The sequence below is a fragment of the Malaclemys terrapin genome, chromosome 22, assembly GCF_027887155.1.
Source record: "Malaclemys terrapin pileata isolate rMalTer1 chromosome 22, rMalTer1.hap1, whole genome shotgun sequence".
In the NCBI taxonomy this organism is placed as follows: domain Eukaryota; kingdom Metazoa; phylum Chordata; order Testudines; family Emydidae; genus Malaclemys; species Malaclemys terrapin.
Window position 1 is genome coordinate 11,037,564 of NC_071526.1, and position 18,035 is coordinate 11,055,598.

At 44.7% G+C, this 18,035-nt stretch overlaps 1 protein-coding gene across 4 annotated transcripts in view; it reads right to left on the minus strand.

The window, feature by feature from the left end:
- MAN1C1 (mannosidase alpha class 1C member 1) overlaps positions 1 to 17,526 on the minus strand; it is an 87,071-nt gene extending 69,545 nt beyond the window's left edge. Inside the window, exons 1-2 of one of the 4 annotated variants that reach the window (XM_054011874.1) lie at positions 17,466 to 17,526; positions 15,134 to 16,841 (exon numbers count right to left, since the gene is read on the minus strand). In XM_054011874.1, the coding sequence (XP_053867849.1) occupies positions 15,134 to 15,661 (528 nt within the window). In that variant the 5' untranslated portion in view covers positions 15,662 to 16,841; positions 17,466 to 17,526. Of the gene's footprint in view, positions 1 to 15,133; positions 16,842 to 16,946; positions 17,366 to 17,465 lie in introns of those variants that run through there. The other 3 variants (XM_054011875.1, XM_054011876.1, XM_054011877.1) reach the window with 3 other exon arrangements.
- Between the last annotated feature and the right edge of the window lie 509 nt (positions 17,527 to 18,035).

Below are 18,035 nucleotides of genomic sequence, written 5' to 3' on the forward strand. Positions count from 1 at the left end.
ACAGACTCAGATCCCTGATGCCAAGGGACGCTCCAGTGGTGAACATGCATCATGACAAGGGTTGATACCAAGTTCTTGAGTTTGGGTTCACACTTAACATAAACCAATTCAACAACAATTCCACCATCATGAACTAGCTGAGTGAATGTTTACCCTGGACTATATCAAATGATCAACTGTATCCTATGTTCTATACAGCTCTAACGGCTAATTGAGGTTCTCCTTACATTTAGATGGTAGGGGCTTGCACTTCTGCCGCAGAAAGATCCAAATTCTATCCCTCCTGCTGCTGTCATATTCTGACTGGCTGATATACATGATCTAGTGACAGCTGTGAAGCCCCAGGTAGCTCTGATTTGCTATGAAACCTTAACTTTACAGCACCTTTCAGCTGAGGACCTCAAAGCACTTTACAAACCATTAAACTGAGCTTCCCCACTACTCCCCTACTTCTACTGAGACAGGCAAATATCTCCATGTACAAAGGAGAAGACTAGGAGCAGAGGGGTAATAATACTCAGCCCGTATCTTAAAAGGACTTTGCAGATATTTAAACTAAGCCCTACCACATTCATGAGAAAAAGGCAAGTATCCTTCCCATTTTACAAACAGGAAAACAGAAGCATACACCGTTCAGTTGCCCAATGTCATGTACCGAGTCAGTAACAAAGCCAGAAACAGAACCCAGGAGTCCTCCTGTCTCACCGTCCCCTGCGAGGAAAGCTAAAAAGGAAGAGAACGCATCTCAAAACACAATTAAACTAACCCCTAATTAAATTCCAAACACAACTGGGTTTAACTGTATCAAAAGAAAAAAAAAAATCTTTAGCTGGGGCATTAAGTCCCACTGGGTCCTGCTGCTTCTATATTAGGAAACATCTCAGCAACAGTGGTTGATTTTGCAGTTAAAGTTTCTTAATGAAACAGCAGGTTGCAAAAGGTTGACAATGGATTTTTGAGAATGAAGCTGAGTCTAGGGCAAACTGTAGACGGCTTTAATCCTTGAGGAGGGGGAGAGCTACATTAAGGGTCCCCTCACTTACTCCAACTGAAGCTTACGGAGGATTCTATTAGAAGTAAAAGTCTTTGTGATCTAGGGCTCTCCAGGACAGCAAAAGGAAGAAGGAAACTTATTTGTTTCAAGCTTCTATAAGTGATCAAACATACCAGATTCCAATGTATGACCAACACTGTTTCAGCACAAAAGCAGCGGGAATAAAAGCAATGGTCCTTTGCTTATTACCTCTTGCAACTGTTCAAGTACTTGTACTTGCTGTCATAAGGTTTAGAGAACTTTCACAAGAGGCTTTACATGTTCCCAATTTCCACAGACCTGGAAGAAGTGATTCTATTAAACTGGAGGGCTGATTTCTTTCGCAGACTGATGCTCAAATGGTAATTCTGCACGCTGCAAAAATTAGGGTCAGCTGCTAAGTTCAGACCTAACTATAGCTTCTGTGATGCAGATGAAGCTGAATATTTCTTGCCAAACAACATGCAGAATATGAATGACTGGAAGAAGACAAGAGAAACTAAGGACAAGGAGAAATTTCTCTGCCTATTCCTTCATAAGAAAAAAATTAAAAACCACCAGGGTGATAATTAGTTCCTCGGTTATAGTTACTGAAAGGTTGGATAAGTACCCCTTTCAGCAACCACTACGTTATGAAGACATTATAAAAGAATGTTGATTTTGGTTTTTGTTGCTTGCCGAATGCTGCCTTCGCACCACCACACACAACATACTTACTTTAGCACAGAATTTGAACCAAACATGCTGGATTCTCACGGATTTGGGGTCACTCATATGCATTTAGGAAGTGTATAGAATATTATCCCCTCCCACCCCCCACCCCCCAAAAAAATTACATTTTGCTAAATTGGCCTTAAGGTTGTAAATACATCTCTAGAACGTATGGTGAAAATGCTTTAAGAGGCTGTTGTGCGTGTACACACACAGACACGCTGCAAAGTCAACAAAAACCCAGCACATCGGATATTGGAAAGAGCTACTCCCAACAGTGCTCTACTTCACCATCGTGGTGGTTTCAAGAATCCCTACATCAGCTGGACTTTATAAAGCACTTTGAAATGCACAGAAATTATTTCCCCCTATATCTGCAGAACGGTTCAAATCATTAACTGTACAGCCCAAATTTTATAGAGGACTTTCACTTTTTAAAAACTAATTTTGCTGGCATAGTTGCAAATTAGAAGATATTTGCAAAATACTGTGGCTCCATAAAATAACCCTTTTTACAGCTATTGCGACAGGGTGCAGAAGGGGGCTGCACATGCCAGGGATCTGAGACAGACTCAAGGAGCAGAGTGATAAACTTCAGAGATTGCTTTATTATTTAGATTTGTCAAATGCTTTTAACTATGAATTGTTTAGCTTGGTGCTAGCTCTTAGCTACTAGTCACTGGTATTCCCGCATGCTTTGAATAAAATAAAAAGGGGAAATTACTTGCCTTGTAATTGTGCTTTTCTGAAAGCATCCTGCAAGAGTATCACTCCTGGGTCTTGTGCCTGAGGCATAAGTCATTCAGGAAATTCCCATAGCTTTAAGATATTTGGCCCTGTGATGTACCTATAGGCTTCCTTAAAGACCTTGACTTAAGAAGACTTCTTGCTTTGCACTTAAGTCTCTAACTACACACAAAAAATACCAAATGTTCTTTCTCTAACGTGACCAACACCCCAAATGAGCAACAGACAATCACTTAGGGGGTAAGCCCAGAATAGTTCACCTCCTAATCAAACCACATTAAAAATCTAGCAAAGGTAGGTGGATGAGTATCTTGTGGGATGATTTTTTTCAGAAATGCATTATTACAAGGTAAGAAATTTCCCCTTCCCTAAAGACATCTCTGAGGAGTCTCACTTTTGGAGAGGAAGAAGCCCAGGAGATGTCCCGAAGGACAAAGCAGCAGGCTACAAGAAAAGGCAAATGCTGAGGAATTTTTTCTTCCTTTAAAAACAAAAAATGGGTAGGGGAAATTATGTCTCCAAAAACGTATTGGGCCTAACTACTTAACACCCGTGTATAAGACACGAAAGAAACATCCTAAAGAAACAACGCAGAGGGAGCAGGAGACTGTGGTCTTCTGCCTCAGCCGCAGAATCACAGCAGGAACACTCCCAAGGTACTGAATATAAGTGGTGAAGAAGAGACAGAGCACGGCCCTTGGAGCCTCCATGCACAAGTCTGTCATTGAGCCATCCTGAGGCAAGTAAGTAATGTCTGTCTGGCCTCAGACCAGATGAGTCCTGACAGGCCTCTCTAGCTTTATCTTAACCAGATCACAGTAATGTAACATGCAACCAGAGAGCTATGGTTCTCTCACTGCAGTATTGCTTAGGGCACTGCTATGAATGAAACAAAAAACTGCTGGCTGGGCTGCTTGGTTCAGGAAATTAAGCCCACCGCCTGGAATAGCCACAGGAGAGTCCTAGTTTATCACAGGTTTACAACAGTAAGAGCTGGAGGTACACGGATTAGAACTAGAGCTATAAGTTACAGGGAAGGAGTTCCTTCATGAACTACAGTTAGGACGATACTGGATGGAACAGCCCAGGGCCCCTGAAGTACCTGAGACTGTCCTGAAAAGCCCGCTCAACAGACTTTTAACTGGCCTACCGGTCACTCAGAGGGTTAACATTCTGCAAAGCTAGGCATGGTCCCTGCATGAAACCCATGGAAGCAGGAGACCGAGAATCTTCCTTTACACTGAGTGCTTCTGGTACTAAGAACATGGTCTTAGCCTGTAAACGCAGGACTTATTATATTAGCCAACTGCTTGATGATCTATGTTGATCATCCCTTTTGTTTTAGAACTGGGCATCTTAATTTTCCTTTTCCCCATCAGTGGGAAAGAGTTCATTGCTTCTGGCTCTTGGATGGGAACAGAAGCAATGAAGCAGGTGAGATAGTTGAGGGGAAGGAAAGAAGGGAAAATACAGGCAACAAGTTGCCTCCCCTCTGCTCCTGCTCTGTATAAGGAGGAGGAGGGAGGGAACATCTGAGGTGAAGTCACCTGGCCTCCAGCCCAAATGCTGGAGTGTGGGGCGAGAAGAACCCAGAACAGCCCATGACTTCTGATCCAGTATGGGCCTGAAACAGTCCGGTGTATCCCGTGTGCTTCAGCCAGATCCTAAATACTTAATATGAGTGATCTGGAGGATGAGCTTTAGTTTAATTATTTCTTGCTGGTTCACCTGCTAGCCCATCTGTTTTTATAGTTTTTGCTTGGAGGCATTGACTGGAGCATTGCTATCCCCTCCCTTTCAAGAGTTACTTGCGATTTGAACTTCTGAAGAGGGGGAAGGAGCAATTCTCAAGCATTAACCAGTCAGCAAGGAGTAATCTGACAGTTTATCACAGGTACTAGTCAGTAACAGATAAAAGAAAATGATCCCACAAAGGATACAAGAAAGTTATCCTGTAGCTGTCCCAGAGTCCAGTGTTTGAGTTGTCACTCAAGGAAAGTGTTAAGAAATACTTGGAGCACAGTAACAAATTTATTAGCCAGAAGCTGATAAACTCCTCCAGGAGTCTCTCGGTCAACAATAAATCAGAGAAATCGGCTTTCAAATACTGGATCTTTAATAAAAAATAAGGCACGTGGAGTGGATGTTAGAACAGTGTTAGAATTCAGCTGCCAGAACTAAGGGGACTTGATTTCATTCAGTCTGACCTCCCATCATGAGAGGTACCAAGGGTTGGCCCTGGCAGAATTCCAACACTGCATTAGATGGTCATCACACTACAATGATTAATGAACTTCTGAAAGAAGAAAGCTATGAAAAGCACGTTAGATTACATGGATAATAAACTAAGGCAAACAAACATAAGGATTCATAGAAATCAGAGACAGAAGAGACCTCTTAGGTCAGTGAATCCATGTCCCTGCCTGTAGAACTGTCTCCTACAATACATTTTCGAATGCTCTTTCTATTCTTGTTTTAAACAACCCAAGCAACAGATTCCCAAAAGAAGTGGTGGAAATGTATTTCAAATCTAACTTCTAGGAATTTCCCCCCTAATATTCAGCTTACATTTTTCCTGTCCTTAAATTTTGGAAAACCAGAGAGTAAAGAATGGGAAGAAGCGAAGTCTCTAGTACTTTTCCCTGCATCTTATGGAGGATTTATCGGAAATCAATAACCCTTTCAAAAAGATACCGTTTGAACCAATCCACCATAGAGAATGGAAGAATATATATATCAGAGGACCAACATGCTGGTTACATGTCATTCCACTAAGACTCAGCACAGAGGTCTGATGGGTTCCTGGTTTCATTGCTGGAGGAAGGCTTTTGAGATGGTAAAGCAGCATCAGAAAAGTTAGCTGGGGATTTGCCTGGGTATAGCTAGCGCATCTTAAAATAGCTGTAAAAAGCAACCGAGGGTCCTGTGGCACCTTTAAGACTAACAGAAGTATTGGGAGCATAAGCTTTCGTGGGTAAGAACCTCACTTCTTCAGATGCAAGTAATGGAAATTTCCAGAGGCAGGTATAAATCAGTATGGAGATAACGAGGTTAGTTCAATCAGGGAGGGTGAGGTGCTCTGCTAGCAGTTGAGGTGTGAACACCAAGGGAGGAGAAACTGCTTCTGTAGTTGGATAGCCATTCACAGTCTTTGTTTAATCCTGATCTGATGGTGTCAAATTTGCAAATGAACTGGAGCTCAGCAGTTTCTCTTTGGAGTCTGGTCCTGAAGTTTTTTTGCTGTAAAATGGCTACCTTTACATCTGCTATTGTGTGGCCAGGGAGGTTGAAGTTTTCTCCTACAGGTTTTTGTATATTGCCATTCCTGATATCTGACTTGTGTCCATTTATCCTCTTGCGTAGTGACTGTCCAGTTTGGCCAATGTACATAGCCAATGTACATAGAGAGGTTTAAGCTGAGGACTGTAGGTGATGGCCAGTGGAGTTCTGTTGATTTCTTTTTTGGGCCTGTCTTGTAGCAGGAGGTTTCTGGGTACACGTCTGGCTCTGTTGATTTGTTTCTTTATTTCCTTGTGTGGGTATCGTAGTTTTGAGAATGCTTGGTGAAAATCTTGTAGATGTTGGTCTCTGTCACCAAATTTGAAATAATTGTGCGTGAGGATAAAGTCACAGAGCTCAGCAACAAGTTTTCAAATTTGGTGACAATATATACCTCCAGACCAGTGGCACCGCTATGGGCACCCACATGGCCCCACATTATGCCAACATTTTCATGGCTGACATTAAGTGATGGCCACATTAACACCACCCTATACCGAAAACCCACCGACCGCTACGCCTATCTTCATGCCTCCAGCTGCCACCCCGGACACCACACGATCCATCGTCTACAGCCAAGCGCTGAGGTACAACCGCATCTGCTCCAACCCCTCAGACAGAGACCAACACCTACAAGATTTTCACCAAGCATTCTCAAAACTACGATACCCACACAAGGAAATAAAGAAACGAATCAACAGAGTCAGACGTGTACCCAGAAACCTCCTGCTACAAGACAGGCCCAAAAAAGAAACCAACAGAACTCCACTGGCCATCACCTACAGTCCTCAGCTTAAACCTCTCTATGTACATTGGCCAAACTGGACAGTCACTACGCAAGAGGATAAATGGGCATAAGTCAGATATCAGGAATGGCAATACACAAAAATTTGAGATGGGAGCCTTCTGATGAGGAACTGGAGAATTGAAAACACTCCAGTACTTCTTTTGGAGGCTTTTTATCAGCTAGCTGGGCTGACTTATACATGTGGGTAGAAATAGTATGAGCAGGCACTACAGCATTATAATAGTCTTTTTGTTACTTTCTAAAGTACACAGCTATGCACTTTCTTCACTGGCCAAGGAAATCATGTTAACACAATTATAGCAAGAACGCGGTTTTAAAACACTGCTCTCTAGAAAGATACTAACATGGTTTCAATTCTCACTACTGACAAGCATTTAGGACCTCACCTGCCCCCAATGGAGTCAATGGGAGTTTTTCATTGGACTTCAACTGAAGCAAGATAAGGTACTTAAAAACCTGACATTTCCTACAGAATACCGAAGATAACGTTGTTATAGCAAGTTAGTGTTTGTACAGCACTTTGAAAATGTAAAGCCCGATCAGTTGTGCTGCTGTAGCATTTTCCACGCCTTCTGCATAAATTATTCTTCACAATGCTCTTATGATTATCCCCATTCTACCATATAACGATCTGAAGAACAGAAAGGTTAAGTGACGCATCCAAGACCAGAGAGTGGAAATGTCAGAGGCAGGATTAGAACTAATGAATTCCTGGCTCCCAGTCAATCTCACTCACAAAAAACAATTAACTCAAATAAGCAACTAAGAATTATTTTTAGTGGGACTTCTGTTTGCTTTTCTTTTTAATCCCCTTTAGTCCTCTCCACTGACTCAAGTACACAGCTTGGTTACATGCAAGGGACTCCTTGTTTCAGCTTTCAAGATAAATGTATGCAGAGGGAAAGCAGTAAAGTAGTTTTTGGTTTAGAACAGTCTCTAAAAATAATTTGCACTTATAAAGCTCCCCAAGGAACTCAAAGTGCTTTGAAAGCATTAGTTATGCCTCACACTAGCTAAATTAGGTAAGTACAGTAATACCCATTTCATAGACGGACACACTAAGCTAGAGAAGTTAAGAGTAAAATATTATATTTTTCAAGATTTGATTCTTTATGCAGCTAATGCCACAGGTTGTTCAGGTTAACACTGAAATATTAGTATTAAAAATATTATTTATAATTATTATAAAAATATTACAAATATTTTTTAACTACTTTTCACCACTTCTGCTGTTTACTTTTGCCATGTCTTTCAGGGTGGACATGGAAGTAGTCCATTTCATTCCTATTTTTAGTAAATTTCACCTTTTGTCTCTGTTATATTAGAACAATATTTGCATTGTTTGGGTTAAAAACTGCCAGGGAAATGTTTTGGTAGTGTTTACATTAGACATTTACAAATAGAAATATATATCATAACAGGTTATGTAAAAGTTTATTAAAAGCTTATTTTTACAAAAAAAAATCTAAATTTGGGGCCATATTTAATCCAATAATTTTATTACTTGCTTAAGCCCACAAAGTGAATCTGTAGCTACAAATGGAACCCAGAGCCCAGTGTTCTGTTGTCCTTAATAGGACATGATGTGTGTCTCTAATAAATATGTGAAGGTCTAATAATTAATATTATCCAATTCTCCTCTGTTCCCACTGTGCCTCCTTCTCTGAGTTTGTGTTAGGTCCATCATGCACAATATACCCATTATATACAGATCAATGATACAATATTTTGGAAGGGCTCCAAAGGAGTTGTCATGGTGTGTTGTATCATACAATAAACTATAACTATAAACTATATAAGCTAAGGCAACAATTATGGGTGCATGTCAACTCCACACACAAAAAAGTCTTCTACAATTCTAAGGTACTTGTTGGGTCTATATAATCATTGCTTTTTAAGTTTAAAAATACAATAAAATTCAAAATACAAGATTTCCCTTCTCCCTACAGTAAAATAGTGAATAGTTCACATTGTTTAGACAACTGCAAGTAAACGTTAGGTTTAGAGGCAAAAGCGCAGACCCGTCTAAGATTATAAAACGTATTTTCTTCCCATCCTTCATTCCTTTAACTTAAGAACAAGCTAATTTTAAGGATTAGATACATATTTAAAATGTAAAGAGTAAGAAAAGTGTTTCCTGTGAACTCTTGCAAAGAAGCAAAATGAAAGAACAAACGGAAATAATCCTCCCAGTAAGGGAGCAGATTTAATTGTTGATTACAAGATTAATCAAGAACCTATAAATATTTTGCACAGGGAATGAGTCAAGTTGGATAAGATCCCATGTTTTAGCAAATATTTGTGACATGCAATTATTGAGAAGATTTAAGTGATTAAATATATGGTAAAGTGTTACAGATGAGGTGAAGCCATTATCTAACTATACTGCTCCATCCTTCTGGTCTTTGTATTTGAGGCAACCCAATGAGTTTCCATGCGTTTACTGAACTAATTCAGCAATATGTAGGGCCTTGTGCATAACAGACTTGTATGCCTCCTGGAAACCTGTTTAACCACGTCCAGAGCTTGTGTTCAGTCATTATCTGTCTGGAGAGGTCCACGCTCTAGCAATTTTGATTGTGTACAAACAGGGCACTGTCTTTAAGCAGCAGTTTACAAATCAGCTTTACATCAAATTTAGTTGTTTTGTAAAAAGAGCTCTCGGTATTTGATTTTGTAGCCAAGAGCAGACATTTACTGACCACTATAATCCGCTGAAATGCTGAAATAACCTTAACTGTAGCAACAGTAGTGGGTACTCCTATACCATTAGGATCTTGAAGTATACTGTACTGTAGCATGGGTTACAGAGGTAAAAATATTTTCTGTATTCATATATCACATCAATAGGACAAATATTGTTAGTCGATTTACCATACACACCAATGGTGTAAATATATGTTTAACCATATACCATTTGCGATGAATGAGGAATTCACAGTCTCATCATACACAGGTTAGGTCTAAATTTTGTTTGCACGAATCCACCAGAGACTAGTGAAGCACAAAATATATTGTACGCATCATTTGGGAAATTTTTAGTATAGTGCCTTTTCAAAGGTTCAGTAAATAAGGCATGAGAAAAGAGAACGCAATATAAAGGAAAATTTCAGCAGGCCTTGACCCAGCTAGAATTCCAAAATACAGCAGGACCCTCTCATAGCAAAGCTATTTTTCCTCTACAGCTGGAATTATGATTTGATCACAATATACTGAAACAGTTTGGAATCTTCATTCTATTTCACTATAAAGAGTTTTACTATAGCAGTTTTCTCTTTAATCAATTTCCAGTGTACCTCTCTTACAAGGTACTTGACTAATATTTGACCTCCGCAAAGGACTAAATTATCTGAGTTCTAGCTAGACAGATGGGTTCAGAAAAGTACATTTCCATCTGGAGTTGCTATTGGCACTATGAAAGCACTAGAACTGACAGTATGTGGCATTTACTTTTAGGGCTGCCCTCAGAATTAGGAAGAAGTAATTGCACCACACAGAAGAATATGGAGAGAGAGAGGGCTGAGACATTCAGGATTGGCAGAGGAATTGTCTCCGGAACTGATCATGGGATATGGAGCATTTCACTGTCAAGCCAGTTGTAAGCTAAAACCAACGACTGTGAGGAGCTCTATGTTACTAAAGTTGGTGGTCTCAGTCCAGTTCTTAGTGGCTCAGTATACATCAAATACCATCATTACTATTACCAGCCACACTGGTCATGTCTGCAGAGCCACCAAGGACTGAGTGAGCATGTGAACTGAACTCTCCTCTCCCACCAGGGGTCAGGGTTGAGGTACTTCTTCAGAAGGATGATACAGGGCACTTACTTAGCAGCTACCTGTAATGTACCCGTTGTATTTTATCCACAAATGGATTACTGGGTAGGATTTTCAAAAGCATCCAAGGGAATTAGGCACTCAACACCACTGACTTTCCATGGCAGTTGAGCACCTAATCTAATGTTTCTAATTCTTGTAAATTAGCTGCTAGAAGTAAACTGCCAAGATAGCTGTTTAAAAACGGATCTACCTTGGTAGTTGTCTGCTGTTCAGCCATATGTTATATCTGAAAATGATTACTACGACAACTGAAAATATAGTATTGTAGTGGTGTGACTTGGTGACAGCCTCGTCGTTAGTCACAAAGATTAAAAAAATAATATTTTCAGTGATAGCAAGACTTTGTTTGGAGGAACAGGGGGAAACCATATGGATGGCCTCTTGAAAATAAGAACCTGGATAGCAGAAAACTGTCAAATTAAATACATATTTAGAACTGTGTTAAAAAGGACAAACTGAAGGCCAGGTGAGGTAAATGTGGGGGGTGGGGGTGGGGAGAAGGAGTAACTATGATGAAAAGAGCTACAATATAAAAACAAACTGAATATATTTCAGAGAGGTACAGGATTAAGAGCAAGGAACTCCTGGGTTGTGACCCTAGCTCTGACACATTCCCTCTGCACGCCTTGAAAACTCAGGTACAAGGACATTGTCAGGTTAAGAACACATTCTCTTATATTAGGTCAAGACACATTTCCTTACTTAAATTATTATTAATGCCTTTGTTTATTAAACCTGAAGAAGTTGTAAGTCTCCTTTATTTATGCTGCTTGTTTACTGTTTGGATTTTTCACAGCTTTGAGAGAGAAAGCAGGCTAGTCAGTTTCACTTTTGTTTATCGGTACCTATTCTCAAGCACTAGCACATTGCTACTTTGGTTGGGTTGAAGACACTTCAGGGTAAAGTTTTATCTTTTCCATTGTTCTCAGGTCCCACCAAGCTCCCCCTCAATTTAGACCTGCAGAGCCAATGCAGCAACAGGAGAGCAAACTGTATTCTATTTTGCCTCATGCATCATCAGCAAAACTGTCAGCTAAGCTCAAATTGCAAAACATTTATGATGCAAGAGGCAGAAACCACACAGCTTGATTTTTCCAGATCCCAGGCTGAATTTTCAGTGATGGCAGCTGGGGAGTTAGGGGAGAGGGAGAATCATTCTGACTTGTAATTGAGGCAACTTGATCTGAAAATTGTTGAGAGAGAGAGAGAGAGAGAGAGAGAGAGAATAAATATGGAATCCCACAGTGTTGTTTTTACAGTCACTTTCTGACTATAACCACATTTTGACTTTGAACATTAATCAGTATTTGGCACATGTTAAAAATTAACTATTCCCTGAAACCATGCATGATTGATCAGTTATACAACTCATGTTTTTCAGAGCTCAGTTTAGGAGATGAATTATTCCAGGCCCTTTAGATTTCTTAACCTGTAGCACTGGGAATGCTATGATTTGGTTTTATCGCAATTTTCTCCAAAGGTCAGAACTCCTGTTGTACTCAACTGTCAAAAGTAACACACAGCAGTACATCCTAGGCAATTCTCCAGATGACACTGACCTTTTGCAGTAAGAAGCCTGTGCAATACAGGTGCTTTCTTTTTGAAGAAAGAGATGCTCACTGACTTTGGGATTAAAAAAAGAAATCAGAACCTTTGTAATGCGCCCACTATGCTAAGGTTTACAGCTTGGCGTTAATTGGGAAAATATGCTAGCCAACTAAGTTCATTGTAATACTGCAATTACTTCTAATTAGTAACACCAACAGCAGTCTACCTTGTATTCCAATTTGAGAGTCAAAACACTGGCAAATAAGATACGCTGTGCACCTGATTCAAATACTGCAAGACAGTGAACTAGATTCACTGCTGGTGTGACTCCTGAATCTGCAAACTGCTTCAGTGCCCCTGCTGCAGCTCAGAGTTTTCCCAAACAGCAGCACAGTTAAAATGACACCAATCTGGGCAGTTTTACCCTGTGGACAGCAATAAATTTACAGTGGGAAGAGCTGGAAAGACAAGAGTAGAACACACACACGCACAATCACCCTCGCAACAGCCAAGAAGCTGGGGACACACCCAACTGTCAAAAGGCTCTGAGGTGGGGAGAGGAAGGAGACAACTCTAACTGCCAGCAGCCAAAGTGGCCTGAAAGATGTGCAGATTTCAATGTAGCAGATCATGATACAAAAAGCTGACACAGAAGATGGAGTCCCTGAGCAGAGTTCCAGGAACAGAACCTAGTAGGCCTTTCACCCCTTCCTTCAGTGCTAGGAAAGGGAAGGTCCTGGATTTGACTGAGACATCATCTCTGGTCCTTGATGATGTCCCAATTCTCTGTCTCATCTGCCACATGGCCTCCAGCTCACGTGTCCAAAATTTTTTTCAAGCCCTGTTAATACCCATCCTCTCTCTGTTCTGGAGAATGCACCTAGTGCACTGTAAGAAGAACCTAGGAAAAAAAGACGAACAACTAGAACAATCTGCAGCAGATTTTAGCAAATTGCGTAGCTTGAAATTCTGGAAGAAAGAGAGGGGACTGGGACATCATCAAGGACCAGAGATGATGTCAGTCAAATCCAGGGCCCTGTAGCTAACATATACATCTGAATGTGCAGTAATTTGATCGTTCATCCCTGCAGAATGCCACCGCTATCACCAATCACCCATACCTCACATTTCCACAAAATGTACAAATGAAATGCATTTTGACAATCTAAATGCTGTGTCATGACTTTGCTGGTTTCCTCTTTACCACTTATTACCCTTTCCACTCTCCTTTTTATATATAATGTTTTTATCTTTTCCCCTCTTCATTTCCTTCCTTGTGTCTCTTCTATTGAAAATAAAAAAACCCACTTTTCTTAACAAGTCAGTGCAATATCCCCTTCCTGTTTTGTATAGTCACTTTTGTCTTCTAGCTCCATTTTTGGACAGAGGGGAAACCTAACTTTGCCATCGCGCACTAATTGTGAATACATTCTAAGCTCTCAGGCCTGAATATGTTCAGGCTGCTAAATATTAATCCTGTATTAAAAATTAAACACAGATAAATGGTCTAGTGCCACATTTAATTATTTTAAAAACAACTGATGTTAGCTTTGCATGTATGCATCATGCTGTCCTAGTGTACCTTGGCACTGGGAGCCCACAAGGTATCAAAATATACAAGAATCCTTACCTCAAAGTGTATGAGAGAGCAAGATGCTGGTATATTTTGATACCCTGCTGGCTAACAACAGTGCAGCAGACAGGCAGAGTGAAAGGATGGTTCAATCATGCCTGGGATCATAAAGAAACCTAGCACCCCTGGGTGTGTTGTGTCTGGCTGCCTGGCAGAGAAGTTGGAATTTTACCAGTACTGCAGCCTTTGTTTTGAGAACAGCACTCTCAGAACCAAAAGGAGAGCTTAAAAAAAAAGAATATTTTTAAAACGTAGATTGCATCAAGGGCTTGTCAACCTTGATATTATCCCATTATCCTTTCATTTCCCTCTCTGTTCAACTTGGGGCTGTTTAAATACATGCCAAATGCCTACAGCTTTATTAAGGAACAAAACCAGGAAATTAATACTCTGCATCATTAAATCTGTGTGTTTTATTTATTGGCATTTTTGATCTACTAAGATTTGCTCCAAGTTTATCAGTCACGGCGAAAGACAGGATACATACAATCTAATATTACATTGATTCTATAGCCCTTGGTTAACTAGGTCACAGATTATACTGCAGTGTTTGCAAGGCAGCCAGGCTTTATGCACAAACTGTAGGCATTAAGCCAAATTCTACCCTCAGTTACACCCGTGTAACCCCGCTGATATCACCAAGACTGTATGGCGCTAACTCAAGGCCAGAATTTGGTCCTTTGTTTCCAGGTAAAAAGTCCTGAATCCCTGCTTCCCTAAGCTAGATGCCAGAGTGATTTACAGATGCAGAGGACCTAGAAATCGGCGGGATAGAAAGACCTAGTAGGTCACATCCAGTCCATCCCATAGGCTAGTGCAAGTCTGATAATTATTTTCTAACGCTTTATCCACTCCACGCTTTAAATATCTTAAGTGACCAGGTTTTCACTATTTCCCGGGCGGGAGACTATTCCACAATGTTATAATACACCCCACGGTTAGGAAGTTTTTCCAAATAGCCAACCTGAAATTTGCCTTTGTATTATTTCATCTCATAGCTCCTAGTCACACCTATTCGGCTACCCGAACACATTTCCTCTGTTGAGTGTGTAGAAATGCAGAGACATGTGCCTTGTGTCACATTATAGGTAACGCATGCCTTTGGGGGCATGGTAAAAAGACACCCCATTGAAAGGGGCATCATGAGTCTGCACTAATCTTAGAGATTGCGAGAGAAATACAGAGGTGGCAAGGATAGGGGTGGAAAAGCCAGGAGCCCTGGGTGATAAAGGGAGCATGCAGAGAGGCTAGGGACTAGAGTGCCGGATAACACAAACAATAACTGAGAAGAGACAGGGACGCTTGTAAAGGGCTGGTGGAATAATCGAGGAGAGACATGGAAGGGGTCAATGAGAGGACACGGGGGTGGAAGAGGACTACCTAGGGAAACGCAGCGTACCAGGGTAGGAGAAATGCGGGCTCACGGGAGGGATGAAGGAGAGCTGAGGGAGTGACTGACTAGTGATGGAGAATGGCAGGAGGGGAAGGGAGCCGAACAAACATGAAGAGATGAGGAGCAGCCGCGGAGCCTTTACCTCTTTGATCTTCAGCCTGCGGGCGCGGGTCTCCAGCTCCTCGCCGCCGCGTCTCCCCAGCACCGGGTGGCGAAGGCTGCTGTGGAATTTCTCGTAGTCGAAGCGGAACGGGGCTCGGGTCTGGCGGGGGGCGGCAGGCGCCGAGTCCGTCCCCGCCTCGGCGCCCCCTTCCCCGGGCTGCACCTGCTGCTTGCTGCCCCCGGCGGAGGTGTGGGCCGGGGGGGCGCCCAGCCGGGCCGCGGCGCGGAGCTTGTCCCGGAGGCGGCGGGGGGCGGCGGGGCTGGCATGGCGGGGCTCGGCGGCGGCGGCGGCCGGGGGGCTGCGGGGCAGGTCGGAGTCCCCGGCGGCGGCGCGGCGGGGCAGGAAGAGGCGCTTGAAGCGGGAGGAGTCGGGCAGCAGGAAGAGGGCCCCGAAGCAGAGGGTGAGCAGGCCCGAGAGGAAGAGCAGAAAGAGGAACTTCTGCGGCAGCCGCAGCCCCAGCGCCGCCGGCCAGCCCGGCATGCCCGGCAGCTTCCGCAGCAGCAGCATGGGCACGGCCGGGGGGCGCCCCGGGCACCCGCTCGGGCGGGAGGCTGCTGTGGAGCCGGGAGGCGCTGCAGGCACCGGGGGTGCCCGGCAAAGACAGGAGAGGAGCCCCGGGTCCAGCAGAGTCAGTGTAGAGGGCTCGGCACTTGCCCCTGCGCTGCCCGGGGGCTCCCCGCTCTCCCGGGCCGGACACGTGGATCGCTCAGGGCAGAGGCACAGGGGAGCTGCTCAGGGGCAACAGGAGCTCCGCACGCCCGCCGCTTGGGCTGTGTCCCAGGCTCCAGGGGCTGGCAACGGTGGCTGGAGGGGAGCGGAGTTGCGGAGTTGGCAGGCTGGGATGCTCGGCCGCGGCCGTCCCCTTCCCTTCCCCGCGCACAGGCGTCTGCAGGGCGCTGGGCAGCGAGTCAGAGTCCCCGGTTCTGGCATGAAGGTGCCGGCAAATCCATCCCTCCGGACCGCTGCGGAGTGCGGGGGGACGGGGTGAGCTCCCCAGCCGCGCTCTGTGCCTATCCCAGTCCGGGGGCTGGTTGCAGGCTGGCTCCGGGACTAGACAGGAGTCCGGAGAGGTGCGATCCCTGCTCGGCAGAAGAAGCGGGATTCACGCTGCAGCATTTCCGCAGGAGGGGACCCGCGGCTGGTTCAACACGAGGAAATGCTGTTGCACGCAGGGCGCTCCTTGCCTTTGTCCCAGAGCGCGTCTGCAGCCCCCCTGGCAGCCGCCTCACGTCTCCCGGCTCCCATGGAGCTCCTTTCCCCTCAAGTCTCCCTTTTGTGAGCAGCTCCCTGGCTCTGCACCACCGCCCCGGATCCTCGACCTTTCACATCCTCTCGGGCTCTTCTGGAGGCTGGAAAGCCCCCTTCAAGGAGGGGGGTGAAGGCTCCACACCCTGAGGAGCAACTGAGACAAAACACAGGAAGAACAGTCCCCACGAGCAAGCAAACCAGGAGGGGCTGCTCCCTTCCTCCCCTCCTAAGCAGGAATCGCCTTTTGCTCGCTATGCTCTGGCGATGGGCTGCAGACAGTCCAGCCCGCCCCAGTCTTTTCCTCACAATAAGTTTCCTCGCGAAACTAGAGCTCTTGCTCCTTCAACAACCCTCCTAGTTAATTTCCACTCGCTGGTACATTTCATCCTCAGTCGGGGTTTTCTCCCCCGCCCCTTCCAGTCGTTTTTTCTGGTCTGCCCTAGAGAGGAGAGAGATGCACAACTTTCAGATCGGTGCAAGCCACGCGACTGTGACCAGAGCAGCCCGGTCTCTGTCTCTACAGCGATGAAATGCAACGCCGCACCTACAATTCGCTTGGTGCAATTCAGTTCAGCGCTCCCGACCCCATGGACGCCACGATCCCGGACACGGAGGTCCTCAAACGTCTCAGAAATCGCCGCCTCCTCTCAGCTCTCACTATGACCTGGGCTAGGGTGACCAGAGGTCCCGATTTTATAGGGACAGTCCCATCCTGTGGGGCTTTTTTGTATAGGGGCTCCTATTACCCCCCACCCCGTCCCGATTTTTCACAGTTGCTGTCTGGTCACCCGCCTATAGCAGCTCAGGGTGTTTATCCCCTTTGCTGCTCCCAATGCACTTCAGTGCCCGTTGCATTAAGAGGAGAAAGGGTTGCTGGCAGCTAAATTCTCCAGGGGTGGCAGCCCTCTTCACCCCCGCTTCTCTGTCCATCAAACAACCAGAGGTTCAATGCAATTGCATTTTATTAGCCTCATGCATCGACCCCCCCATCCCCTTCCTCCAACACCCCCCCCGCCCGCCCGCCCGCTGCCAGGCTGCATCCGATCCCCCAACACACACACACCGACTGCAGCTGCTGTTGCCTCCACCACGGCTCCGCTCTCACTGCGACAGCTCTCCATTCGGCCCCGCCCCCCTAAACAGACCACGCCCCGCACACCCGCCTCCCTCGGGCCACGCCCCCTTGCCTCAACGGTCGCCGCGGCAGCCCAACCGTCACTATAGGAGTGGGAGGAGGTGTCATGAGCCAATCGCAGCCCACTGCTATACTCACGGCAATGACTCACTTGTCATTGGTTTTTTGGTGGAGTCTGGCCTGTCTATTGGCTACTCTATGCATCAGGCAGGCGGGTAGCACCGCCCACTTGTTTACCACAGAGCCCGGCTCGAGCTGGGGGAGAGGCTGTTGCCCCAGCAAGCATTCCATTGGCTGTTAAAGTGCCTCAGCTCCACTGTGATTGGTGGAGAAGCCTCAGCTACTTTAAATGGAGTGAGCTGAGGGAACTTAAAGGGTGAGGGCCCAAGCCAGGGTGTACCTTTGCCCCAGCGCCCATGCAATGTTCTAGCCTGCCCCCACCACCTCAGGGCATGGCAATACCCAGCATGCAACACACCATTCCCCTTGAGTCCCTCA